At 39.3% G+C, this 26,964-nt stretch overlaps 1 protein-coding gene across 3 annotated transcripts in view; it reads left to right on the top strand.

The window, feature by feature from the left end:
• LIMCH1 (LIM and calponin homology domains 1) overlaps positions 1-20,771 on the top strand; it is a 366,761-nt gene extending 345,990 nt beyond the window's left edge. For all 3 annotated transcript variants that reach the window (XM_027836209.1, XM_027836207.1, XM_027836208.1), the window contains 8 exons: positions 917-1,021; positions 2,189-2,307; positions 7,243-7,370; positions 8,490-8,613; positions 10,283-10,360; positions 11,172-11,280; positions 12,947-13,049; positions 17,851-20,771. In XM_027836209.1, the coding sequence (XP_027692010.1) occupies positions 917-1,021; positions 2,189-2,307; positions 7,243-7,370; positions 8,490-8,613; positions 10,283-10,360; positions 11,172-11,280; positions 12,947-13,049; positions 17,851-17,876 (792 nt within the window). In that variant the 3' untranslated portion in view covers positions 17,877-20,771. The remainder of the gene's footprint in view (positions 1-916; positions 1,022-2,188; positions 2,308-7,242; positions 7,371-8,489; positions 8,614-10,282; positions 10,361-11,171; positions 11,281-12,946; positions 13,050-17,850) is intronic.
• The last annotated feature ends 6,193 nt before the right edge of the window (positions 20,772-26,964 follow it).

Below are 26,964 nucleotides of genomic sequence, written 5' to 3' on the forward strand. Positions count from 1 at the left end.
TGATGGTGATGGTGATGGTGATGGTGATGGTGATGGTGATGGTGATGGTGATGGTGATGATGATGATGATGATGATGATAAAAAACTACATTTATATAATGCTTTATGGTTTGCAGAGCACTTTATATACATTATGTCATTTTTCCCTCAAAACAACTATGAATTAGTATTATAATCATCCCCATTTTATAGATGAGGAAATTGATACTGAGAAAGGTTAAGTGATTTGCCCAGTGTCACACAGCTCATAAGCGTGTGAAACAAGATCTGCACTCAGGCCTCCCTGAATCTTGAGTAAAAGAATCTGGATAGATTGGCACTACCTAGTTGCCAATGCAGGCAAATTTGAAAGCAGGCATTGACAAGAGAACTGGCCTGATTATGAAATGAGTGACTGCTGAGACTTATTTTTATGATTGACCTAAGACATAACAGCTTAGCTTTATAAAGTTAAGGTGCTGATATGGTGGCACTCTGTTAGTGATATGTTTGTAAAATCATTTCACTGGGACAGTGTTAATATGGGATATGACTAGTGTGTTTTTAGTGTAATTTTAAAATAGCATAATACTAGCTCTCATTAGACATAAAGGCCATGTTTTATGCTCAGCACCTTCAGTTCTCATATCATTTATATCATTGTGAATTTTCTCCCACAATAACAAATTTTATGCTTAATCTGCTACCTAAGAGTATTTTAAATTAGTCTTAGTAATTAAGGGTCCTTTTGTACTAATTCATTTGCATTTTGAAAAAAATAAACCCTGCCTTCTATTGTTTGCAACCTTTTGAAAAGCCTTATGGAATAAAATAAATCTTCCCACTTACTTCCAAAGTTTGCTAGTAAAAAGTGCCCTCTTGACATATACATTGTGAATTACCTTTTTCCTTGGCTAACCTTGTTCCTTTGCCTTAGGAACGCAAGATCATTGAAGACACTGTGGTTCCCTTCACAATTTCTTCAAGTTCAGCTGACCAGATTTCTACCTCTTCCTCTGTCACAGAAGGAAATGGGCCAGTGGTGAGATTGATGATGGGAAAGTTAGGGGATTCTAGGACTCTTTCATCCATCCCATAGAATGAATGAAACTCCTACATGGGGGCAGTTTCCACTGCATGGGGGCAGTTAGCCATTGCCAGAAGCAATAATATAGTCAAGCTGACATTTGTATATTGCTTGAAAACTTACGAAGGTACTTCCACCAACCCTATGAGTTAGACAGTGCAAGTAGTAATATTTACTTTACTGAGGCTCAGAGAGATTTGGGCCCATATGTACACAGCTGGTAGTGAACTGCAAGAGAGTTTAGAGAGATCCAGCCTTCTCATTTTGCAACACAAGGACACAAAAGGCAGTATCTGGAATTCAAACCCAAGTCTTCCAGCTTCAAATTCAATGATCTTCCCACTTCATCAAGCTGCCTATCTCTGTAGAATTAATTTCCAGGTGGAAGGAAGGAAGATTGTCTCCTACTCAGACTAACTGAAACTCCTTACAGGAGTCTAATACCATGCAAACACCTGCAATAATGAGGAAGTCTCCATGATAATATCGTGGTACCCAGGGTGTTTGAGTTTTTGATGGGAGCAGAGGGTGTGACAACTACAAGTGGATTCTAAGAAAACCAATTCCAGTCCTTTTCTTGAAATCCTTAATCTACCTAATATTTAGGTATATCATAAAAGGCCAAAGAAAAAGCTATCATTCTTCCTGTTACCTGTTCCCAAAATGCATCCCCTGAGGAATGGGTAGAGAAGCACCAAAGAGCTTGGTGTTCCATAATCTGAAGTTACAACCCCTTGATGCCTCTGAAACGTGAGATAGTTCTGGTGCCGAGTTGACGGATCATGGAACCTGCCTCCCTTTCCCTTCCCCCTCACCCTCCCCCGCCTTTTTGGGGGGGAGGGGCAGAAGGGGGCAGTTGTTTTGTTATCTTGGCAAGATAAACTGATATGAACTTTTGAGAGAGGCCTAAATTAAACATTGATGCCACTGGCAAAGAATGCAGTTACAGATCATTGACACTTAGAGACATCCAGCAATTTTGAAGGTCTTTGAATCATAGGAAACATGAATGAATAATGATTTGACTTTTAACTCCTGAGTTGGGGATGGCAAGAGCTGCCTGCCCACTGTGCTTTAAGGTTTCCCATTTCAGGTTGCCCTTAGCCTCCTTTTATCTCCTAGAATAAGATGGAATTGGAAGATTCTAAAGAGGAAGAAAAAAGGCAAAGACCACTCCGGGAGGAAGAAAGCGACTTGCTGCTGAAGAATAAGGAGAGTGTTGCTTTAGAGGAAACAAGGAGGTATGAGCCTTTATCCCAACTAGCCTTTGAAGAGGAAGAGGCCTCAGTCCTGCCTGCAGGACCTTTGAGAAAAATCTTCCTCATTGTGGGTCACTGCCTACAGGTTATAATTAGCCTTGAAAATGTTATTTCAATAATATGTTATGCTCTTTTCTAACATGTTATGATGGCTATTAAGTGGAAGGCCTTACCATATTAAACACATGAGAGAGGTATTTTTAAACAGAAATTAACAAAGAATTGTGTTGATAATCCTAGGCTCCACACATGACTTTACCCTTTTATTGTCATTGCACTGAATGAGTCATCTGATTTCTCTGTTTCTTAGGAGTGGTCTGGTGTCCCTGTGACACATCTTGGGTCCCACTGCCTTTTCACTAGGCTTCTAATTATAGCATTAAAACAGTAACCTTCACATCCTCAGGAACCTAGCACCAGCCCCCAAGACCATATCCTCGGGCACAGAATGATATCAGGAAGATATCACTCCATTTCAGCTCTTGGTCTAAATGAGAACCAGTGAACAGATCCTTGCCCCCAGGGCTTCTAGTCTATTCCACAAGGATTCTAGGCAGCCTGGTTCAATCTTGACTTGCTTAAGGAACCCCCCCAAAAGCAGAACCAAGTCAATGGTGGGTTCCCAGAGCCAACGTACCACCTGGAATTTCAGAGCCAGCTTAGGCCTAAACTAGTTGTAGCTGTGGGTTAGAATGGATTCCATAAGACTACCACCCCATCCAAGCTAAATACTCATCCTACCCCAAGGAGACCTTTGTAGAACCACCAGAAATCTGGGAATACTCTGCACCCAGCTGCATTCATTCACTTAAACATTTTGGCCTCTGATCTGTAGTGACAACAGCAGGTCAGCAGTAATGCCTACAATGAGAAATGTCATGTTTCTTGTCAATGCGGAATTTTTCTAGCTTTATCATTATGATATTGCCTCATTTATGTAGGACTTTGTAGCTTTCAGAGTACTTTCATGTATGTTAATCCATTTGATCCTGACAACAGCCCTGTGCAGTAGACAAAACAGTTATTATTATGCCTCTCTATTTTTTCATATTATTGACCATCCCTTTTTCCTTATTATACTCTCATGCCTTGGTTTTTGTATGATACTGCTCTTTCTTGGTTCTTTTTTTTCTTTCTTACTTAATAGTATTTTATTTTTTCCAATTACCTGCAAAGTTAGTTTTCAGCATTCATTTTTTAATAAGATTTTGAGTTTCAAATTTTTTTCTCCCTCCCTCACCACCCCCCTCCCCAAGATGGCATGCAATTTGATACAGGCTATACATGTGCAATCCTATTAGACATATTTCTACATTAGTTATGTTGTGAAGGGAGAATTAGAACAAAAGGGAAAAACCACAAGAACTGTATTTCCCTCCATCCTATTCCCCCTCCCCCGCCTTATTCTATTCCCTCTCTCTCCTTTTGACTTTGTTGTCTTCTTCTGAGTGTGTGTTTTGATCTTCCCTGTCACCACAATAACTTTCTATAGTCAGAGATTTGGTTTTTTTCCCCATCATTTGCTCATTTTCCCCAGCTTATTGCTTGACTTTTAACTCTGTTACAGTAGGGCTCTGCTTCCAGGGTGGAGGGCACACCATTCCAAGCTTCAGGGGTTTTGTGCAGCTTTTTTGAGAGATACTTCTAGAGACCTCTACTTTCTCAGTTCTTCCAAGTGGTATGATCTGAGGAGAGGAGATATTTATTACTCTCCTGGCCTGTGCTCTGGTCTGTGAGTGACCACAAGCACTCTTTTCTGTCTTGGAACCGTGAGGAGAGTGGCAAGCTCTGCTATGCTAGTGCTCGTCATTGTCCTGGGACTGCCACTAAGGACTGCCACCTGGATCCGAGCCTGTGAAAAGCAATAGAGTCCTGCCTCAGTGCTAGCAAAAAGACCCCCGTAATCTCCTTCTGACCAGTTGTTTGACCCTGTTATCGTCCATGGGCTGAGAACTCTGGAAACAGCTGCTGCCGCTACCGCTACCTATTCAGTCACTCTCAAGGCTTGCTCCTGGTTTGTTGGAGCCAGGGCTGTGCTGGTGCAGCCTGTGCTAAACTGCACTCCACTCTTACCCAGCTGCGACGGACATTTCCTGCTGACCTCCTAAGTTGTCTTTGGCATCTGTGGCCTGAGAGTTCTAGAAACCACCTCTGTTGCCCGTGATTCAGTCGTCCGGAGGTCTGCTCCAGGTTTGCTGGGGCCGGGTCTGCGCTGGCATGGCCTATGCTACACTGCACTCCTCTCCCACCCTGGTGCAACAGACCTTTCCTGCCGACCTTCCAAGTTGTCTTGGGCTGGAAATTTATATCACTCCATCTTTTTTTTTTTTTTTTTTTTTTTGCTTTTTTTGGTGAGGCAATTGTCCAGGGTCACACAGTTAATAAGTGTCAAGTGTTTGAGGCCAGATTTGAACTCAGGTCCTCCTGACTCCAGGTCCTGTGCTCTATCCACTGTGTCACCTGGCTGCCCCCACTCCATCTTTTTGTGGGTGTTCCTGCTTTCCTGCTCTAGAATTTGTTTAGAGTTATTTTTAAAGGTATTTGGAGGAGTTTGGGGGAGAGCTCAGGCCAATCCCTGCCTTTACTCCACCATCTTGGCTCCACCTGCCAGCCCTTGGTGCTCTTTCTTACCATCTTTTCTCTTAATTGCCTTTGCTAGGTAATTGTTGATCTCCATCTCCCTTGGGACTCTGTCCTAGGCCCCCTTCTCTTTTTCCTCTAGATCAAGGGCTCTTAACCTTTATTGTGTGTCAGGACCCCATACCAATCTGCTAAAGAGATTGGCCCCAGAGAACTGGAAACTAAGGACATACTCATTAATTTGCCAATGGCTGAACAGATTATGGTATATCAATGTAGTAGAGTACTACTGTGCTATAGGAAAAGATGAAAGGGATGGTTTCAGGGAGAGTAGGGAAGGCTTATATGAACTGGTGTGGAGTGAAGTGAGCAGAACCAAGAGAATAATTGATACATTAAAGAACAGCACTGAGAAGAAAAAACAACTATTGAAAACCTTAAGAACTGTGATTAATACCGTGATCAGCCATATTCATTCCAGAAGACTAATGATGAAGTAGGCTCCCCAGCTCCTAAAAGAGAGGTGATTGATTCAGGTTTCAGAATAAGGCATACATTTGTGGCCATGCACATTGTGGGAATTTGTTTTGCTTGACTGTGCATATTTGTTATAAAGGTTTTGTTTTTCTCTCTTTAGTTGGGGTAGGAAGAGGAGAAAATAAATGCTCATTAATTGAAAAATAAAGTATTTTTAAAAAGAGAATGACCTAGTCACTTACACTGGAAGAAACAAAGGAGATAGGGGAAAATGTAGATGCTTAGACAACTAGGCATAGACTTATACAGGCAGCCCATTAAGTTTATCCACCAGTATACGTATCTTGGACAGGGATTGCCAGTGAACAAAGGGCTGGGCCCTCAATTGAACAGGAAGCAGTGATTGCTATAGACCACATGTGAGAAACTCTGAAGTACTTTCAAGCCCAAGCTGCTCACTGCCTCAAAAGCCCATCTTATTCACATGAATGGATGAAAAAAACATTTATTTAGTGCTTTCCATGTGCCAGGCACTATGCTAAGCCCTGGGGAAACAAAAAGAAAAGCAAGACAGTCCCTGTTCTCAAGGAGCTCATGTTCTCCTGGGGGAGGGGCAGTCCAGATAGGAGATTTCAGATGCAAGTTTAGGGGCAAGGCCCTGTGGTTTTTAGGGTGCCGTGACAAGATGGATAGTAATGAATGTCATTTCCATTAATAAAACCATGTTGTTTTCTGACGTTGAAACCCTCTGACAATGCCAAGGACTTTGGTGGCAAGAACTTTCTTTGGGGGTTTTCAGTAGATGTGACTGCTGAGGGGGCTGCGGGTGGGGGCTGAAGAGCCTATCAGATCACATCTCTGTAAGGGGCAATATCTGTGCCCTGTAGCAGCCTGGGAGTGGGGCAGGGTAGGCAGGGATCAAGGTGAAGGGTCTGAAGGGTTGGTGCTCTTGATTATAGTTACAAGGGCTAAGTTGGCAGCAGGGCCCTGGTCTGGAGAGTGCCAGTGTCCCCAAGGGTTCTTGGCCACAGTCCCCTGTCTCCATGAGGGTCTGAGGGAGGTAATGGTGCAGGTTGGGCCCCCCTGACACATGTGCTACCTCCTAGCTCTCCCTTCAGATATGCATCAGTATTGTTAAGGTGATGCTATATAGCCGGAGATCTTGATGTCAGAAGAACCACATTGCAGGTTATTGAAGGGGCAATAAAATATCCGTAGGCCACAGCAGACTGCCAGTAATGACTTTTACATGAGAAGTAGCCTAAAGCACCACCTCAGAGATATGTTACTAGAAAAGGAGGTGTCCCAGTCATGTAGCAAGAATGATGGATGAGATCACAAATCCATAAGAAAAATGAGTAATAGATAGTAAACATTTAAATGCTGTTTCATTCATTCAGTAAGAAGCTACAGTAAAAGTGCATGAGTTGGAATTACCAAACTCTAGAAACCAGCATTTCTGATATCTCCCAATAAACTCTGCAACCCAGCAGTTATTTCCAGAGGTGCCAAGACCAGTCAGAATACCTTGCTGAGCAGCTGAGTTACATTCCTGCTGATTTCTTTGGGGAGGAAGGGAGCATGTTAGATCCCTGCCTCTAAAGGCTGTTTGTAAACGATGAAGATTCATGGCTCCTTCCTTCACTTAGTGGTTAACAGGATAAAAGATCAAGGGAAATGAAAAGAGGGAGGCCACTGGAAGCAACATGAATTAAGTCATAGTTAAGCCTACCTTCTGTAAATCTTTCAATTAACCCTCATGCCCATTTTTCAAACATGCCAGATTACAAAGGTTTTCCTCCACTCATGGGCTCTCTTCCTCCTTTCTGTTTGTAAAATGTGACATGATTTTATCATTAGCAGTGCACCCCAGGTGACCCCAGCACATCCAGAAACCTCTGTTCCAAAAGGAAGTCATCAGGACCATCAGTTGTCAACAGCTGAGCCTGGTACAGCAGACCGCAGGCTGAACTTAGAGTTATCTCAGGGTAAGAATAAAAGGAAAGAAATCTTTGCATACTTCTCAGTTTGTAACAAGAACCTCTCAAAAGCCAGAGCAAATTAACTTCATTGTTTTATAGTATGCTTTTCTTACCCTTTTTATGCTAAGCATTGGGGTCCTTCTGCCATACTGAGAGGCAACATGAAGTCATAGATTGTGAGTGAATTTGCAATTAGGAGACAAATCCCACAAAGACACCCACAGTCTGTGTAATCGTGGGCAAGCCACTTAACAATTCATAATCTCAGTTTCCTCATCTGTAAAATGGACATAATGACTTCTGCATTACAATGTTGTTATTAGGAAAATCCTTGGCTAAATTCACATATCAGTGTGAGGTGCTATTGGCACAGTACAATGCTCTCCTTTCCATTTCCATGTCATTTTATTTTTCTTGGAGTTATGTTTTTTATTGCGGGCATGGGAAGGGTGGGACGGAGGGAGTGGGATATGACCCTAAGTTGCTGTTTTCATGGAAAATATTCTTACTCTTAAAATCCTATATTAAGAGCTAGAATAAACAAATTAGAGGTCATCTAATCTAACTTCTCATTTTATTTTGAGAAAATCGATGCTCAGGGAGAGGAAATAATTTGCTAGGTGTCCTGCAGTTTCTAATTGGCAGGGCCTGTTCAAACCAAAGCCTGCTGACTAGATTCAGCCATCTTTCTGCTAGATCCTCCCTCCATAATAGTCAGCATGAGAGTCAGAAGGGCATAGCTGAGAATAGGAGCTAGAATGACCAGTGTATGTGGAGTCAAAGCAAAATATGTTGACCAAGTAAACATTTTTGGTAGGATCCATGAATTTATTATAACACAGTATCAACATGGATGCCTCTCTTGGTAGGTTATGATATGTGTCTAGACGTTGATATACATTTAGAAGCAGCTTATAGAAATGTACTGTACAGTACTTTCTCCAGTGTACCACTCGCTGCCACCGTGGTCTGCATCTGTGAGTATATTTTAGAAGGTACATGCCAGGTTGTGTTTGACTTCAAGTGGATTGAAAGTGAAAGGGATGATTAAAAAGTTCTTGTTGGTATGCCTGATTTTTACTGGAAAAAAAATTTTTCTTTTTGATACTAATCTCTCAACTTCAGACACATCATGGAATCAGCCATGGTCACCTGCGCCGTCACATGCATTAGAAGATGTGAAACAGAAAACCCTCCCGGTGGATCAAAGCATCAACCACCAGGTTGCCTCTCCCAGTGAGAGAAGAAAGTGAGTACCCAGGATGAAAAAAAGTCCTTTCTTTTTTAATTCAGTCACCAAATAGAAAAATGAAGTAAAAAGAAAAACAGACAGTGGGGTGTTGGTGTCACTTTTTGTGACTTCCACTCATTCTCACTAAGGTAAAGTTCTGACTAGTGACTAGTTTCCAAAGCCCAGATCAGGCATCTTGACAACTGAGATATTTTACACTATGTTCTTTAATTAAATACACATAGAAACTAAAGAATGAGAAAAATGAATTTTGGAATAAAATAAAAACTAAACAAACTAAAAACTAAATAAATAAAATAAAAAACTAAACTAAAAGGAATTGTGGACCTGCTGTTTTTACCAAAATAAGTAGCAAAAGATTAGAGTTCAGAAATTATTTTAAAAGGATTAAATCACATGTCTCAGAAACTAAAAGTGAAATATGGGTTCAGGAAATAGGAGTTCATCTAAAACCTACTCTAATTATGTGGAAATTATATCTTTCTGCTTGATCCGGGGCCATCTCCAGTTGTCCTAATCTATCTCTCACCACTGGACTCAGAAAAGTGAGGCTGGTAACTTTGCACAACCCTCCCTCACTTAAGTCCAATTCACTTACAAGTCATGGAATCACCTTCTTGATGTCATCGTCTTCTTCAAGAACAAAGGACAAACAGCAACAATGACAGATTCTGCTAACAGTATGGCAAGAGTTTGCCTCACCCTATGAACCATTATCAAAACTTATTCATCTTATATTTGAGCAGTGAGACTTCTGGCAGTTCTAATAGCTTTTATATGACATGTCTTATAATTTAGCTGGTCATTTCACCTGTTATTTTTAAAGCTGCTAGAGTGTTGATTCTTACTCAACTTATTTGTTAAATCCTATAACAGGTTGCTTTTCTTGATTGAATGTTCAAATTCATTTCCTTTTTTTTTTCTTTCTTTCTTTGGGGCTTATTTCTAAAGTACATGCCACTTTTTAAAAATGAGCAGGAGTTGGGAATTGCATTATTCATCTCTGTGTCACTAATTTTTTTTTAATATCATGTATTTTGAGGGTATATCCTTTCAACAAGGTAGGAAGTTAGAAACTCTTTTTTTTAAAAAGCACAGAAATAAGAATTTAAATCTGATCTATCCATGGGGCATTGATTTTACAAGATGAGAAGGGTAACATACTTAAAATGTTACCTTTGAAATGCTAATTAAATCTATGACTATATAGATTTATTCCCTAGTGGGAGGGCCTATTTATAGTGAGGCTGACCACATACCTACACTTGGTCATTTGGTTTCTGACTCTCTTAAGGGCAGAGTTATTGGTGGACATTTTCTGCTGGGACAGGTCACTTTTTGGTATAAAGAACAATAGGAGCATCTTAGAAAATTTAGTTAAAACCAGGCAAACCAGGCAAAAATAAATACTAGAAAAGGCATCCTGACCTTTTTAGCCTTGTCCTATCAAAGCCACATAGATTTTATCATAGATATCAGGCAGAGAATATACTGAGAAGCCTTTGTAAATTACAAGTGCTATTCCTTCACCCTTTTTCTTTTTATATCATGGAGAGTTGCTAGGGTCTTTGTTGTTTTCGTAGTGATAAAGCTGCTGTCCCGTGATTAGCCTTTGAGTGCTTTATTTATCCTTGTTATAATTCTTCATTTCTTTTCCACATTTCAGGACAAGCCCTCTTGAGAATTTCAGAGCTGGGCAGTTATCCCCATGCTCTCCTACCCCTCCTGGCCAATCTCCCAACAGGTACGAAAGGCCATTGGCCCTTCATGGGCTGCCTTGTTTTGTTTTGGTTATTCTCTTAGCTTAGAAGCCGTTATAATTTTACCCGAATTGATACCTGCCAACTTAGTTTGGGGAGTTCGTCCACACCTCTTAGAATACAGGAAACCCATTCTATTTCAGCTTTTTAATTGGTATAAGAATAGAGAAAGAGCGAAGCATCAGTCTCTGGCTCTGCTGCTTCTTCAGGGCTTTAATTGCGTTTTATAGAACATCATGGCCTAGAATTTCATGGAATGAGAAGGCATGCATAGCTTGCAATCTGAGCCCTTGGTGGTAGTGCTGCTATTGATAAGATCAGAGAGATTCATTGAGTATTGAAGCAGAACCTTCAGCATAATAGGTCCTTAATAAACGTTTGTTGAATGAATGAGTGAATGAATGCGCTCTTACAGAAGCATCATGCCACTCTGAAATTGTGCCAGGTTCAGGGCAGAAAGCTCAACCAACAACAAAGACAGTGAAAGATAGCCTATGGACCTAGTTAGCCAAGTGTCTTTTTATCTTCTAATAAATGAGCTATAATACTTTAAGGTGCTTAATAAATGCTTATTGAATTGAACAGTTATTGAATTTACTTAATTGAATCTTGAATTTCAGGAAGCTTCCTGTCAGTACTTATGACCATCTCAATGACTTAACTCAGTCACCTTTAGGGGCAATGAAAATAACTAGTAATATGCCCTTTTAAAATTTGCATTTTCATTTCTTAGTAGCGGGATGAGTTAGCCTGTCCTGTGTCATACAGACGGTGTGCAAATGTGTTTTCATCCAGGTCTATAAGCGGAAAGAAGTTATGCTCCGCTTGTGGACTTCCTCTGGGGAAAGGAGCCGCCATGATCATTGAAACACTTAGCCTTTATTTTCACATTCACTGCTTCAGGGTATGTATTCATTACTTCTCAAGCTAAATAAGAGCCCACGACATCCTTTTTTATCATTCTGTGTGTGGAGCACACATTTATAAGATGGATGTTGTTCCTCTTTTTATGCTGCTGCTGTGCTGTCTGTCTTTCTGTATATAGGCTCGTCTGTGCCGTCTTGTCATCCCTAGAAGGCATGGCTAGATTTGTTTACCTTGCTTTGCAGGTGTTTGCCCCGGCCTAAATAGTATATGACTGAAAGAATTGTGTGCTCCAGTAGGGAGCTAAGAATTCCACCCTGAAATACTCCAAGAGGAAAATGCTGATTACAAGTCTGTTAGCCTCTGGATGTATTTGGAATCTGAAAATTCTTTCTAAACCCTGAAATTTTGATGAATGAATATTAGGAGCTATTAGTATCTTACCAGTTCCCTTAGGTGATGAAAGGTTTTGGTTTAACCCTTGACAATTGAGCATGTTGATTGGTTGCTGTGATCCTAAGTCTCAACACCATATTTATATTGAGAAGTGTTGGGTGTAGAGGTGGGTGTTCTTTAGCCCTCTCCTTCTCACCCTTCTCTCTCTGCTCCTAGCTCCTAGTCAGGAACCTCCTTCCAACAGTGCAGAACAGTAACTGGTTCATGACTTATAATCTTAAGAGGGCTTCCTGGTTAAATGAGAGGTCAAGTGATTTTCCTGGAGTCGCACAGCCTGAATGTATCAGAGTTTGGGACTTGAATCCAGCCCTTCCTGACTCTGAGGGCTGCTATCTGTCTACAATAGCACAATGCCTCTCAATCTCTGTATCCACAGTATTAGGACGAGTATGATTCTTCCCTAAATTATATTTTGTTTTTAATCACAAAGCAGTTCATAAAAATACAAGCAAGCTATTTTCAATAAGAGAACTTATAATTAATATACAAAATGATTTTTTAAAACTTTGATAGCTTGAAAGAATAGGTACTTTTCAAAGGCAGAAATAGTCTAGGGAGGCTAAGTAGGGATTCCAAAATTCGATTCCTTCTTTGTTGAGTCCTGGAGGTTACTGCCTCTCATCCAGTTATAGCAGCTGCCCAGCTCACTTGGCCTATATCCCTCCCTTGTGAAGATGGTCCCTCACCCAGTGACTTTGAGGCAACAGGAGGTCTTCATGGAGCCCCACCCTCTTCCACCTACTCACAAACCTCCAGGCTACACTCTCCCGGCTTGTATCTATCCTTGGTTTCTAACCTCCCCAGAAAAAGGCTGTACATGAGAGAGTCACTCCATCGTCCTCCTTAATCACCACCACCACCACTAACCCAGTATTGAGGAAACCAGAATGTCCTCCAACATCTTTCCATACCTGAAACAATGCTGTTAAAAGGGGGGAGGTGGGGGGGTTAATTGGGGATCACTACATGGAAAACACTTTTGAAATCTCAGGAAGAAGAGCTTTTTGTTTCCTTGTACCAGATCTCTTGGAGCTTCAGCAAAATCCTGGAAATCTCCTGAGATCTTATTTACAGATTTTCCCCATGAAGGATTCCGACAAGTTTCAGTCAATGCCCTGAATGTCATTTGCTTATCCAAGCTACCACTGAGGTTTCATTTGATCTGTAGAAAGGGATTCTACTTTTGTGATGATTTCTCTGTGAATGACAGATGCCTTTCTCACATGACTTCCATCTTGTTTAATGGACAGTGTGGAATCTGCAAAGGACAGCTTGGAGATTCAGTGAGTGGAACAGATGTCAGGATTCGCAATGGTTTGCTAAATTGCAATGACTGCTACATCCGGTCCAGAAGTAAGTCTTACAGCCAACCCCATGAACCCTAAGATGCAGGAAATCTCGTGTGTCCGTGCCTGCACATTTACTGGGGCCTGAGTGTCCCTTTCTGTAGACTTTCTGCTCAGGAAAGCCATATCTTGTAAACAGAGCTTTATCAGCATCCAAGTGAAAAGAAATTGTCAATTCAATTCGGGAAGCATTTATTAATATGCTAGGCACTGGGGATACAACTCAAAAGCTGGGTGGTACAGTGGAAAGAGCACTGGGCATGCAGTCACTAAGACCTGAATTCAAATCCACCTTCAGACAGTTATTAGCTGTGAGACCCTGGACAAGTCACTCAACTTCTATCTCTTTCAGTTTCCATACTTGTAAATTGGGGATAATAATAGTCTCTACCTCCCTAGGTAGTTGTGAGGATCAAATGAGATAATATTTGTTAAAAAGCTTTGCAAACCTAAAAATGCTATATTTAGAGGGGTAGTTGGTGCAGTGGATAGAACACTGGGCCTGGAGTCAGGAACCTGAGTCCAAATCCAACCTCAGACACTTACTAGCTATGTGACCCTGGGCAAGTCACTTAATCACTGTCTGCCTCAGTTTCCCCAACTGTAAAATGGGGGTAATAGTATGTACCTACCTCATAGAGTTGTTGTGAGAATCAAATGAGATAATATTTGTAAAGTGTTTAGTACAGTGCCTGCTACATAGCAAACACTTAGTAAATCCTCATTCTTCCTTTCCCTTCCCTAGAACAACATGTACCCAGATAAGAAAATACAAAGTAAATTTATTGTTATGAGGATGGGAGAAGAGAGCATGGAGATCATCACCAAGAAAACATTAAACTATATATAAAGAAATCCCCAGAGTCATTTTTGGTCACCATCAGTCCTTTATTCCCATCAAACCAATGTTCTTATCTTTCCTCACGTTGTTATATAGAGTGTGCCCATCTCCATTTCTTTACTCAGGTAAAATGCATTCTCCTTCCTTCTCTCCCAGGCCAAAGGTTTTCCTGAAGGAGTATTACGCAATAATCATGAAGTATTGTCAAACTACTTAAGCCCCAATTCATTTTCCTGAATTCCTCAGTCACTAAAATATAGCATGTGCCTTGCATTGTGGCTCTTGATTACATGCTAAAATAGATTTGAGGCATAGGGTTCATAGAGAGAAGAATTAGAAAGGGATGTAGAAGCCATCTTCATGAGCTCAAATCTGGTCTCAGACTCTTAATAGCTGTGTGACCCTGGGCAAGTCACTTAGCCCTGTTCCTTTCAGTTTCCTCATTTGTAAAATGAGCTGAAGAAGGAAATAGTTTTCCAGTATCTTTGCCAAGAAAACCCCAAATAGGATCACAAAGAGCCTCAGACATGACGAAAGCTACCAAAAAACAACAACAAAATCCAGTTCCGTCTTTTTCTAGCTAAGGAAACTGAGGACTAAGAGAGAGAAAGTGATTTGCCCGAGATAACTCTGGTCATAAGGTGGGAAGTCAGAATTTGTCCTCTGATTCTAGGTTCCAGGCTCTTTCCACTAAATCATGACAATCTTCCCAACTTATTTGTAAACTTAAGAAAAAGAGCATCTCTTTTACTCTTGAGTATCCTCTCAGTCCTTAGCAAAATGTGAAAAACAAAATGGGGGAAAAGTTTGTATTAGAAGGAAAATGAAATAGAATGCTCTGGGAAAAGGCTGCTTATATATTTTGTAACACCAGAGGGCATTGTTGCACAACGGCTGTCTTTCCTTTGATAAATTCTGTTTCAAGTTCTGAACACTTAGAAAACACCAAGTCTCAGGGTGTTTTAATCTGAGAAAATTTTAGTCAACTGCAACACAATTGGTCAGAAATTCTGTAATCTTTTTGGGCATTTTGTGTTTGTTTTAGGTTAATAAAATCTTCTCTGGACTATGAGATAGTAAAGTTAAAGATTTTCATGCCAAAATCTTTAAATATAATACATAAACAATTTTGCCTTTGAGGAAAAAAAATTAAAATTTTACTTTACCATCATTTAGTTACAGTTTATTTATTTTGTATGGATAGTGTTTTCCTTTTAAAAAGTGAAATTGGCAGGGTATGGGTGGGGAGGATAGGCACCCATACCTATTACCTTAAAGAAAGTGTGGGACTGAGCAGCTAAGTGGATTTCCAGTGAATCTGGTTTGATTATTACAAAAGCTTGTCTTTGAGGAGCATGGGAAATAAATACATAACACCTTCTTGAATGTCAACTTACTGAATGTCTCTAAGGGAACCCTAGCAAGATTTATGTATACAACTGAATTTACTTTTAAAATATACTCCAGGGGAGAAATACAGCTGCTTGACTGCTATCTTTTTCAAAGTGATTTTCCCCTCATCTTCCCAGATGAAGCTTTTTCTTCAGCGTTCCAATTGAATGTGACTTGAGTAATCAGAAGAGGGCACTGTTAAGTCAGAAAACTATTTAGCAGAGAAATAAAAGTGATGGGGCACGGTGCTCTCTGTTCTTCCTCACCTGGAACCGCACTGAGGGTACTGGAGGAACGGAAAAGATCCCATAGGCCCTCAGAGTTGGAAGGGGAGGAGCTAGATTCCTTTCATCTTGATTTCATTTTTAAGGATGTTTGCAAATTAAGTTGTAAAAATGTGACATCTAGGGGAAATTACGCTGTTTGAAGAAATTTTTTTCTTTTAAGTATTGAAACGTAAGATGAATTATTTTTAAAGGTAAGAATATATTGAAGTCTCTTTATAGCATTGCTGATCTGGAGCTGTAAGAGACCTCTGAGGTCATCTGATCTAACCCACTAATTTTATCTTTTGGCCCAGTGAAATTGCTCAGGCTTCTGGAAAGAATAACCCTTCAAAGTGTGATTTGAACCCAGGTTCTCTGATTTCTTAGCCGTTATGCTTTCCCCTGGACTATGTTGAATCTGTATAGTTATTGTGCCATTCTGTGTAACCTGAAACCTGGGAAACCAAATTTTCAGTGTGGTGGCACAGCTACATTTTTCCTTTGCAGACTTTTATTAAAACTGACATGGGGAGATAAATCTGTTCACCTGTATTTTTCACAGTATACTCCAAACATAGAAATCTCACTCAGGATTGGAACAGCAAAAATGTTTCCAAGAAGGGCTGATGAGGTTTTTCATGAAAGGGACTTAAAAGCCCTTATCTACTTCAGCAAGTGCTCCTATGCCTTTCTTTGCTGTTATAAAAACTGAATTAGCTTTGAAAGTTAAGGAGGGACTGTGCATCTAGCTAGAAGAGTGTTAATGCATTTGAATGGATGAAGCAATCCCAGATACCAGGGAAATAATCAGATCTAGAGGTAAGCGCTAGAAATGTTTTTACATATACTTTCTTATTTTTATCTCAGAAAAAAAAAAAGAGACAGAGAGAGGATCAATATGGAAGGTTTACTATAATAGTTTTCTAAGGAAATGAAAATAATTTTATTCAATTGAATAATAAAAATGAAACATCCATAATCTTGTTTTCTAGAGTAAGGAGATATATTCAAATAGTTTTTAAACTGATAGCATAAGAGCATATTAAAATGGAATTCCTGAAAGCTACCTAAATACTTTTAAGATCTTATGCAAATAACATCCAAAATGGGTCATAAATTGGCCATAACACGTAATGCTGTCACATGCTTAATTTCTGTCCCTGGTTACTTATGTGTTAGATGAGCTTATCTCTGTATACGGTGTTCTGTTCAATCATCTCTTACTATGAAATACATTTAGGATAGGTCCCTGGGTACTTTATACTTGGATATGTGCCTCCTCCTCATTCTTTTGCTGAAGATGGAGAAATGCCATGAAGATTTCAATGAGGAATGTGGCGACCCCAGCCCACTGGTCCGAAATGACCACTTCCATTTAACTTCAGACACCCCACTTTTTCCCCACCACCTGCTCCTGACAGATGATGTTGAATACCGGGGTAATATCAGGGCAAAGGAGGGAGAAGTTTTCCAGCCTTCTTTTTTATCCCCATAGAAGATAAAATCTAGAATCACAGAAATTTCTTTTGGCTCACCATAGAGTGAAATCTTGAGGTTAGGAACTGTCCTTTGCATATGGAGCAGTGTGTATTGGTGCGCTGATAAATGATGTCACTTGGAGGCTCCCCAAGTTTTCCTTCTTTCTCTAATACTAGGGGGACATTGTCAGAGTGGCAGGTATCCCAAGTGTAAGACCTGGAGTCACAAAGTATAGAGCTGACTGGCTTCGGGCACTTATCAGCTGTGTGACCCTGGTCAAGTCAGTTAAACTCTGCCTTAGTTTCCTTATCTATCAAATGGGGACAATAATAACATCCATTTCACAGAGTTGTAAAGCTCACATGAAATAACATATATAAAGCCCTCTGCAAACTTTAAAACACAATATAAATGCTAACTATTATCATGACTGATTCCTTATTTTTAATACAAGCAAATGGTAGCCCATATTTACCCTACTCATAATAAACTGTGATGAATCTACTCAAAATTAGGCAGTGTGTTATGAGAATGAGAACTCATGAGAAACTTGGCCTTAAACTCTCTTTCTAACCTGATTCTCATTGGGACCTGTGTAGGTAGGACTCCAGGGTGCATTTTCTTAGGGCAGATACCTCTGTTTATTTGCATAGAGTTATGTGGAGAATGCATTGGAATGGTGAAGTGTGAGAGTGCTTAGCAAAACCAAAAAGCAATATAAATGCAAACTGCAGGCCTTTATGAAAATGTTCTATATAGATTTATGGAATCAAGAAACAAGAATTGTTAAATACCATCACTCAATTCTCATTGGCTTTCTTTTCACACAGGTGCTGGTCAGCCAACAACCTTGTGACATGGTTTTCACTCCTACACATCACCTCCCACTTCTCCCTTTGGGGATGTCCTGGACAATCGCTTACAAATGCCCATATTTGTGGAGCTTCATGGCACTCATTTAATTTTTAAAAAGCTATACTAAGAGGCTGTGTCTGTTCCTTTATAACGCAGTGTATGTATGTGTTTTCCTTTTTTTTTTCCTTTTTGCATTTGCACAGTATCTCTTGAGAGAATATTGAGTTATTTTGATCCTGAATCCTTCAGAAAGTTGTGTGGGGTTTCTTTGGTATGGCAAGATAATGTTGATGATTTAAAATGTGATATTATCTTTTTTGGGAATTAAGATTAAAAAAATGCAATAAGACCCTCTGTTTTGAAATTTCTAGAAGCTAAACATTTTAAGTTTACAAAACTGAACTATAGAAAGTGCAGGACATGCCAATGTGAGATGAGCACTCTGCTGAAGGAGCATCTGATTAATACGTTTCTGAACTAAAAATCACAGAGAGTGATTTTCTGTTATTGAGCTATAACTTTTTTTTTTTTGTACAAAGATACTAGTTTGGAATACATACTGTAACTCTGAACCGTTTGTGTTCTGTTGAACCCATAAATTATTGCGCCATTAACATTCATGTACTTTCAAAGTTACATCATCCATGTAGATTATTCTGTCAAATAAAGAGAACTCTTGTAAAGCCTGCTGGGCCTATACTCTGACTGAATGGAGGCATTTCCCAAGAGTGTGAGAAACAGAGCTGAGATGATTTCAGTCGGTCTTTTTTCAGGGTTATTGCAGTACTGTCCTACCTGAATCTGAGAGAGGAGGAGGAAGTTGACTTTCTCCCAACAACAAGTGGGGCGTCAGTAGCAACAACGATAACGTGATGTTCTTGGTCGATATCATTTCCGACATTCCCAGGAGAAAGAGCAAGAGTTGTCACACGTCAGTCTAGGAGGGATGCATCATATGTCTTGGGTACTGGGTGCCCTGTGCCATATATGTACATAAGCTTGAGAACCTCTGCTTAAAAATCACTTAAAAAGGATGCGATAACATGTGGTATTTCAGTGACTTGTGCGTAACCAGCAAGGTCCTACAGTGCACACTGTACCTTGTCCATTTTAATGGCTATTTGCATGTTCCTCTTAACTCTCCTCTCCATTGTCAAGAGTTCCAGCTGTTAATCATGGAGAACTTTAACCAGGAATTGATTTGCTGTTCCCCTAACTCAACGTGTCACATAATGGATTTCAGCTGGCTGAAGAAAGGAGAAAGTTGTTGAAAATCCTCATTTTAACTTTCCCGGGATTTTTTTTTTCTTGAAAACTAGGGGTGGGAGGGCAGAGGAGGAGCAGGTAGTGTTGGAACACCTATTTATTCTGCCTTAAAACCATGTTAAATGAAGATTTGTTGCGAATGTAGAGGATGAATCCATTAATGGAATGTTACTGTATTAGTAAAGGGATATAACGTGGCTGTTTATTAGATAAGCAATAATTTTTCTATGTGTTATTTGATATAGCTAGTGATTATTTATTTACACACTATGCTAGATGGTCCTTTGCATGCCCGTTTCATGCTTGTGCAGAATTTCTCCTCGATCACTGAAGGTATTTTTACTACGTTGTCATTTGGAAATGTTGTTGGATTGAACCTGACACATCATTTTATTAAAATTGTGCCTTAGAAAATGCAAAGCTATTGCACATAGTCGGTGATGACTTATGGATACAGTGAATTTAAGAGGAACGAAGTCATTCCTGAGACCTTCAGTTCCCGAGACTCCTCCTGGTAGTGGTTGCTGTTTTACAAAAATGAAAAAAAAAAGTTTTGGAAATGTACAGATATTCAGTCTGATATTTTGATTAACCATCTGCATGTTTTATTGTTAGATATTTTGATAATGTTGATGTTTACATTTTGCATGGTGTTCACAGAGTACTCTCTCATGGTAATGCACAAAACATGCACAATTTCAACATTCATAACCGATTTTTATAGAACCCTTTTTACCTATGAAACTCCATCCGTTACATAAGAAATACATGAATATTGCACTTTCTTTTCGGGTTCCCACAGCCTCATTTATACATTTTTCTTAGTGAGTCTCATCATACATGTAATTGAAGCTAGAATCCAGTCAAGAAAAATAAAGACCCATTTTCCAACTGCAAGATACTCTTTTTTTTTCCATAATGAACTCTAGTCACCAGCACAGAATAATCTCCAGCATTCTAAATTCTAATTGCCAACTGTTCCTATTTCTATTTGATTTATATTTCACTTGGAGTCTGTTACATGGCATTTTAGAAAGCCTAGGTCTTTTTTCTCCAATTCAACATAATAAGTATGAAGATTTCTTGTTAAATAATCTCAGAGATCCCAGGGGGAGAAAAAAACAACAACAACAATGCTTTACTACACTGGGTTGTAATATGTGTGTGTGTTTAGTTTTAGAATGAAACAAAGAAAGAAAAGGAGAAAAGTAAATGATTTATTATTCTTGAGGAAAGATGAGATCTGATTTTTTCTTAGATCCTCCGAAAGCTGCTCCCTTCTCATTCTTCAGAAAACATGGATAACTCCACTCTTAACTGTGTGTGTGTGTTTCACTATCAAACTTTCATGGTGTTTCCTCACTCTTTCTATGTAGTGTTATTAATATGAAACATGCTGTAGTTATCTATTTGAAGCATCAAAGTTAATGAAGTAAAAGGATCTACGTTATATGCAAGACCAGCCAGAAGAATACATATTGTTCTAGGTTGGCTAATGTGCTATATCAGTTACACTAACCTTCATTTACAATATTTATTCTAAAATGCCTCTGAAGAGTAGCAAAAAGTTGTCTAAAATGCAACAGCTTTTATAGTAAATGTACATTTATAAATAAAATACTCAAATGAATTTTGGCGTTCTATTGTTTTATGGGGCCATGTTTAGTTTCTTCTGGGAACTGAAGATTCATTTCTTACCTGCCTGAAATCTCTTTCCCATTCCAATTCATGCTCCTGTCAACTCCCAAAGTGATTTTCCTAAAGCACAGGCCTAACCATGTTCCCATCTCACCCCAAACTCAATAAATTCTAAGGCCTCCTTATTATTTCTGAGATCAAATCTAAAATCATTGATTTGGCATGTAAAGTTCTTCACAGTTGACCCAAATCATTTTCTCTTTCCTTCCACATACTCTACAATCCAACCTTGCTAGCCTACTAGCTGCTAGCTGTTCCTTCCATATTACCCCACTATGTCCTGTCTCTGTCTCTTTGCACTGGCTATTGCTCATGCCTAGAATGCCCTCCCTCCCAACCTCCAATTCTTAGAATCTCTGGTTTCCTTCAGGACTCAGCTCAAGCAGCACCTCCTCCAGGAGACCTTTCATGGTACCCTCATCTGCCAGTGCCACAGTGCCATCCCTCTAAGGGAACAGATTTCATCTATTCTATATTCAATTTGTACTGATCTGTACGTGTTATCTCTCCCATTCAAATGTAGTTTCTTCGAGGGCAGGGGCTGTTCTTGCTTTTTCCTTATATCCCCAACCCTTAGCCCAAGGCTTGGCTCGTAAACATTTTATAAATGCTTATTGTTTGAATGGGCTGTTGCAGAGCTCCTCTGACTTGATACAATTGGATGGAAGGTATGAATTGAGCGAAACCATTTTGGATAAAGGCCTACTCTGACCTTTTTTGTGAGGTTCTTCCATGGAGGGATACAGCCCCTCTAGGGAGGATACAGGAGTTTCTTATTGCCCCAGATGATCAGATATACACTAAATCTCTGTGGAGTCCCAACCTAGGTAGAAATGAGATGGGAATTGATCATTATCTGGGTGATTGTCCCCTTCGACATTGACTGTTGAAACCTGATGTCCTTCCAGCTTCCTTAAAGCCCTCCTGACTCCTTCTTGCTCCAGCCTATCTTGTTTATACACTTTACACAAGAATTCATAGAACATAAGTAACTCAGCTCAGTTGAAGGTGATGGTTCAGAAGTTGCCCCACCTCACTCCAAGTCCCTATGTGTATTTTTTTTTGTTGCTCTAAAAGCATATTTTGTCCATTTGTGAGTTTTAGAAGCCATATGTCTATTCAACTGGGAGGTCATCTTAGCAACAAAGAAAACTGTAGCCCTCTTTGAGCACCGTTTCCACAAATAATATTCCTATTAAAGCAAAACTTAGCATCTAACAGGTTGTATTTATTAGACATGGCCTAATTATAGACAATATGGCATGTGTCCTTCCATACTAAACTCAGTATCTAATGATTTATTTCCAAGACCTGAAATGTGCCAGATGTAAACACATCATAAGCCATTGTCATGTTCCACAATACTTAAGTCAGTTGAATGTTTGGAGGAGAAAGCAACCAGGTTGGAGAGGGTTCTCAAAATAACACCACACAAGGATGAGTTGAAGGAATTGCGAATGGATAGCCTAGAGGAGAGAACATTGGGGGTTGGAGGGGAGAATAGCTATCATCAAGTATTAGAAGAGCTTTTATGTGAAAAATTCCATTAAACTTGCTTTGCTTGGCCTCAGAAGGTGGAAGTAGGAGCAACAGGTAGAAGTCAGAGAGGCTTAATATCAATATATCTTCCTGACAATTAAAGTCATTGTGCTTAGCACATTGCCTTGGCACATAGGCACTTAATACTTATTGACTTAGGGCTGCCCAAAAAGTAGAATAGACTCCCTCATAACCTTAGAAAGTTACAAGTTACCTCACAGGCCACCTGTTCCAACTTGGACCTGAACCATCATCTTGACAACATCACCAAAAGAGGGGTGATCCAGTCTCTGGAAGACTTGTCTTTAAGCAAAGTATCCTTCCAAATTGCTAGAGATCTGTAAGGGAAGGCTGGATGAAAAGGATTCCTGATCCAGTACAGTTTAGACCCAATGACCTTTGAAATACTGGGTTTCTGTGATTGATTTTCTTGGTGCTGTTTCCAGTTGCTACCCAATTATCTTCCTACTGTGAGTCATTCTGAGAAATACATCAAGAACTGGCCAGGCAGCCCATTCATTTCCTTTTAGCAGTACTTCAGGTTAAGGAAGGGAAAAGCAGCTTCAGGAGTGACTAATCATTTGGTCATCATGGTAGTGTTTAGTCTTTGTGACATCTCATGTGTTGGATTGACACAGCAGCAAAAGTCATTTATTAAATACCTGCCTATATGCACTACTGAGTTTAAAACTGCCTGCCCGGGGGCTTAGAATCTGTATTTATCTGGATAAATGTATGAAAGGGCCCTTGGACCTCTATAAAACACAGACATCAAATGGTCTTTTTGGCAATCAAAGCATGTTTCTAACAAAAGGTCAAAGCTTGCATAAAGGATAGAGTACTAGAATTGGAATCTGGAAGACTTGGGTTTGAATCCAGCCTAATATCTGTGTGACCCTAGTTACTTAACCTCTCTGAGCATGTTTCTACATCAATAAAATTAGGATAATAACACCTTCAGAGAGTTTATTTTTGCAAGGATCAAACACAATAATGTATGTAAAGTGATTTGCCAATTGTAAAGGCTAAACAGTGAGCAGGGAAAGACATGCAACTAATTCAGTAATTCAAGGAAGAGTGATTTTATCTTCATGGGTATTCCTTTATCTTCATATGCAACTTGCATTTCACAGACTAAAGCTGGAAGGGACCTCACAGATCATCTGGTCCAATCTTGTCATTTTATAGATGAGGAAGAATAGTTGAAGTAACTTACCCAAGGTCATGTATAGGTAGTAAAACATGGATTCCATGGGTCTCTGCTTGATGGTTTAATGCTCTTTCCACTACCCCATATCCATGCAGATTACACATCCTCAGTGTCTTTTTAGAGGAAGGGGAGGGGAGAGAGGAGGAAAGGAAAAGGAGAAGCAAAGGGAAGGGGGAAGGAAAGGGGGAGGGAAGGGAAGGATGGAGGGAGGGAAGAAAGGAAAGAGAGAGGGAAGGAAGAAAGGCAGGAAGGAAGGAAAGAAGAAAAGAAGGAAGGATACTACTCTTCAGAGTCAGGGGAAATCTGGGTTTGAATCCTTCCTCTGGCACCAACTGTGTGACTGTAAGCAAATCATTTTACCTTTTGAACCTCAGTTTCCTAATCTGTAAAATGGGGATGATAATGCCTGTTCTCAATTCAAAGGATCAAATGAGGCAATGTGTTTAATGAACTTTTCAAACCTTAAAGTTATTAGTGAGTAGCAGCAACAGTAGGAATAGTAAGTGGTCATTCACGAATTATAGTGGCCAAAAACAATCACCTGACATTCTGTCCACATTCCGTCCACTCCACGGGAGTCTTTCATCAGATCGTTACTTAAAATCTTGCCAGCTTGGGAGAATCATCCGGATTTTGTGTTCTGTTGTTGTGGCCTCAGGAATTAAAGTCACCTTCACAGATGAAAGATGAGACATCAATTAGAAAAGGACTTTTGTGAAGGAAGAATTGTGATCTCTATCATCTGGCCAAAGAAACAGAGAAACAAAGAGAGGAGGCAGCTTGATTTGGAGGAAAGAGCTCTGGTCAGAGGGTCCTGGGTTCAAATCCCAGTTCCTGTTCTTACTGCATCTGATTAGAATTCCTTCTTTCACTTTACTGGCAGCTCAAGGACCACCCTCTGCATGAAGGCTTCTTTTTTCTCCCTCCTCCTAAAAAACTGCTAGTACCTTCCCTCCCAAACCATTTTATTCTTGTTTTTATTTGTTTTTTTTTTTTGTTATGCTTAATCTGGATTCACTGTATATATTTATATTTAATCTATATGGGGCAGCCAGATGACTCAGTGGATAGAGCACTGGAAGTTAGGAAGACCTGAGTTCAAATCCAGCCTCAAATACTTCCTAACTGTGTGACCTTAGGCAAGTCACTTAACTGCTGTCTGCCTCAGTTTCCTCAATTGTAAAATGGGAATAATAATAGTATCCACCTCCCAGAGTTGTTGTGAGCATAAAATAAGAAAAGCACAATATAAATGCTAGCTATTATTAAATATCATATATATATGATATATAATATATAATATATAATATATACTTGTCTCCCCTATCCGAATGTGAACATCTTGAGGCAAAGTACTATTACAGTTTTGCATGCCCTGTGCCTAGCATACAGGAGATGCTTGTTGATTGACTGATTGATTAGGACCTAGTGCAAAACTGTTCTCACTCAATCAATAATCTGTGAATGGAGCAGGTTGGATTCAATGACTTTTAAGTTCCCTTTAAATTCCTGATTTCATGTCTTATAGAAAACTATTAGTTTGCGCTTTGGTGAGCTAATTTTAACTATATTTAATTTTATTTAATTAAATTAAATAATTATTAGATTAGATTAATTATTTAATTTAAATTTATTTAATTATATTTAATAACTATATTTCATTTTTGGTGAAAGTAATTTTAACTATATTAATTAATAGAGATTAACTACAAATGTTTGATCTTTTCTGAGGAGGAGGAGAAAAGAATTCATTCTGGGGGTTAAAAATACTAAGAATGAAAGTTACCATAAGATTATAACTACTGGAAACTTAGGTAAACCAGCTCCTACAGATAATACAATAAATTACAATATTGATACAAAAACTCCAAGTCATCACTTCTAAGTGTCTCCTGAGTCATTCAAGTCAATTCAACAATTATTAAGGGCTATGTTCTAGCCCAATACGTGACTTTAGGACTTAAAGGAAAATGAACAGAATTGGTTCAGTCATTCAGTTCCAAAAGCCAAAGACTTTGGTTTGGTACATCCAAAAGAAGGCCATGTGGCTTAACTGGGGACATCAAAGGCTGAGGGAATGGAAGGAAAAGCAGAAGAAACAAGGAAAAGACCCAATGGCAGCATCATACCCTTCCCAACTAGATTATCAGCGGCCATTTCCAAAACAGTATGGAGAAGGAGATGGAAAGGGTTCAGCCATGTTGGCAGAACCTCAGTCAGGAACGATGGTTTCCAGATAAAGACAGGAGGAAGAAGGAGTTTACAATAATTCTCCCTGGACCCAGCACTTGGTTATACCAACCCCACCTCTCCAGTTAGTCGTTGCCTTACATATAGCTGGACTTCTTTAAGTTGGATATTCAAATGGATTTGAAGCTTATACTAGGATTCAAAGCTTATATTTACACTCATATCCATTCGCAGTTCACATGTTTAGCGTTTACCTCCACACAGAGTCAACAAATCTCAGAGAAACTGGAGAAAACATTTGAACTTGATTTCTTTGCTTCCAACTTGTTTAAATCAAAGTATTACCAGGTTAAGTGTTTTTTTAACATACTTGCAGAACTACCTTGTGAAAAAATAAGAAAAAAAAATAATCTAGCTAAAAATGCCTCTGCTTTCACCAAAAAGACAATGGAGTATTTCACACATCTCTGTTGTTCAGTTAGACCTTGAAGACAATGGTTGTAGGGCCTTTGTCCACATTTGGAATCCTTTTTACAATAAAATTCTCCCTGTTAGATGTCTTTCTAAAACATGAACTAAACAGCATACCCTGAGGTATAATTGTAATTTTGACACCCAGGTCAATAACATAAAAGCCCCTCAAATCAATCTTATAAATATGATGTGAAAATAATATAAGATGTAATTAAGACATTTAGTTGAGCAGGATAGGAATTAGTTATGTAACTCTATGTTGCATCCTTTAAATTTTAGTACTCTGTGGCTATCCTATCCTAATTATGGTTCCAAATGCATCAACATAAAAATCAGGCATAAAAACCATCTATGAAAAATATGATACTTTGATATAAGCAGCTGATACATCCAGGAAGGTTGCTAATCACTTGGTGTAATATGCTAGATTTAATTGGACTTGGGGTCAAAAGACCTGGCCTTGAGTCCCAGTGCTATCACTCATTAGCTGTATGACTTTGGCCAAGTCATTTAATCTCTCTGGGCCTCAGTTCTTTCATCTATAAAGATAATAAAACGTGCATCACAAGGTTGTTGTAAGGATGTATGCCAATGTGGTTAAGGCTTTTTGTGACCATTCAAATGTAATCATCCATACACTATCTGGTTGGTGTCTGGGTATTTTATAGCCATTACATAGGAGGTCAAATATTAAACATTCAACAAATTATTG

The sequence above is a fragment of the Vombatus ursinus genome, unplaced genomic scaffold, assembly GCF_900497805.2.
Source record: "Vombatus ursinus unplaced genomic scaffold, bare-nosed wombat genome assembly UNPS02014818.1, whole genome shotgun sequence".
In the NCBI taxonomy this organism is placed as follows: Eukaryota; Metazoa; Chordata; class Mammalia; order Diprotodontia; family Vombatidae; genus Vombatus; species Vombatus ursinus.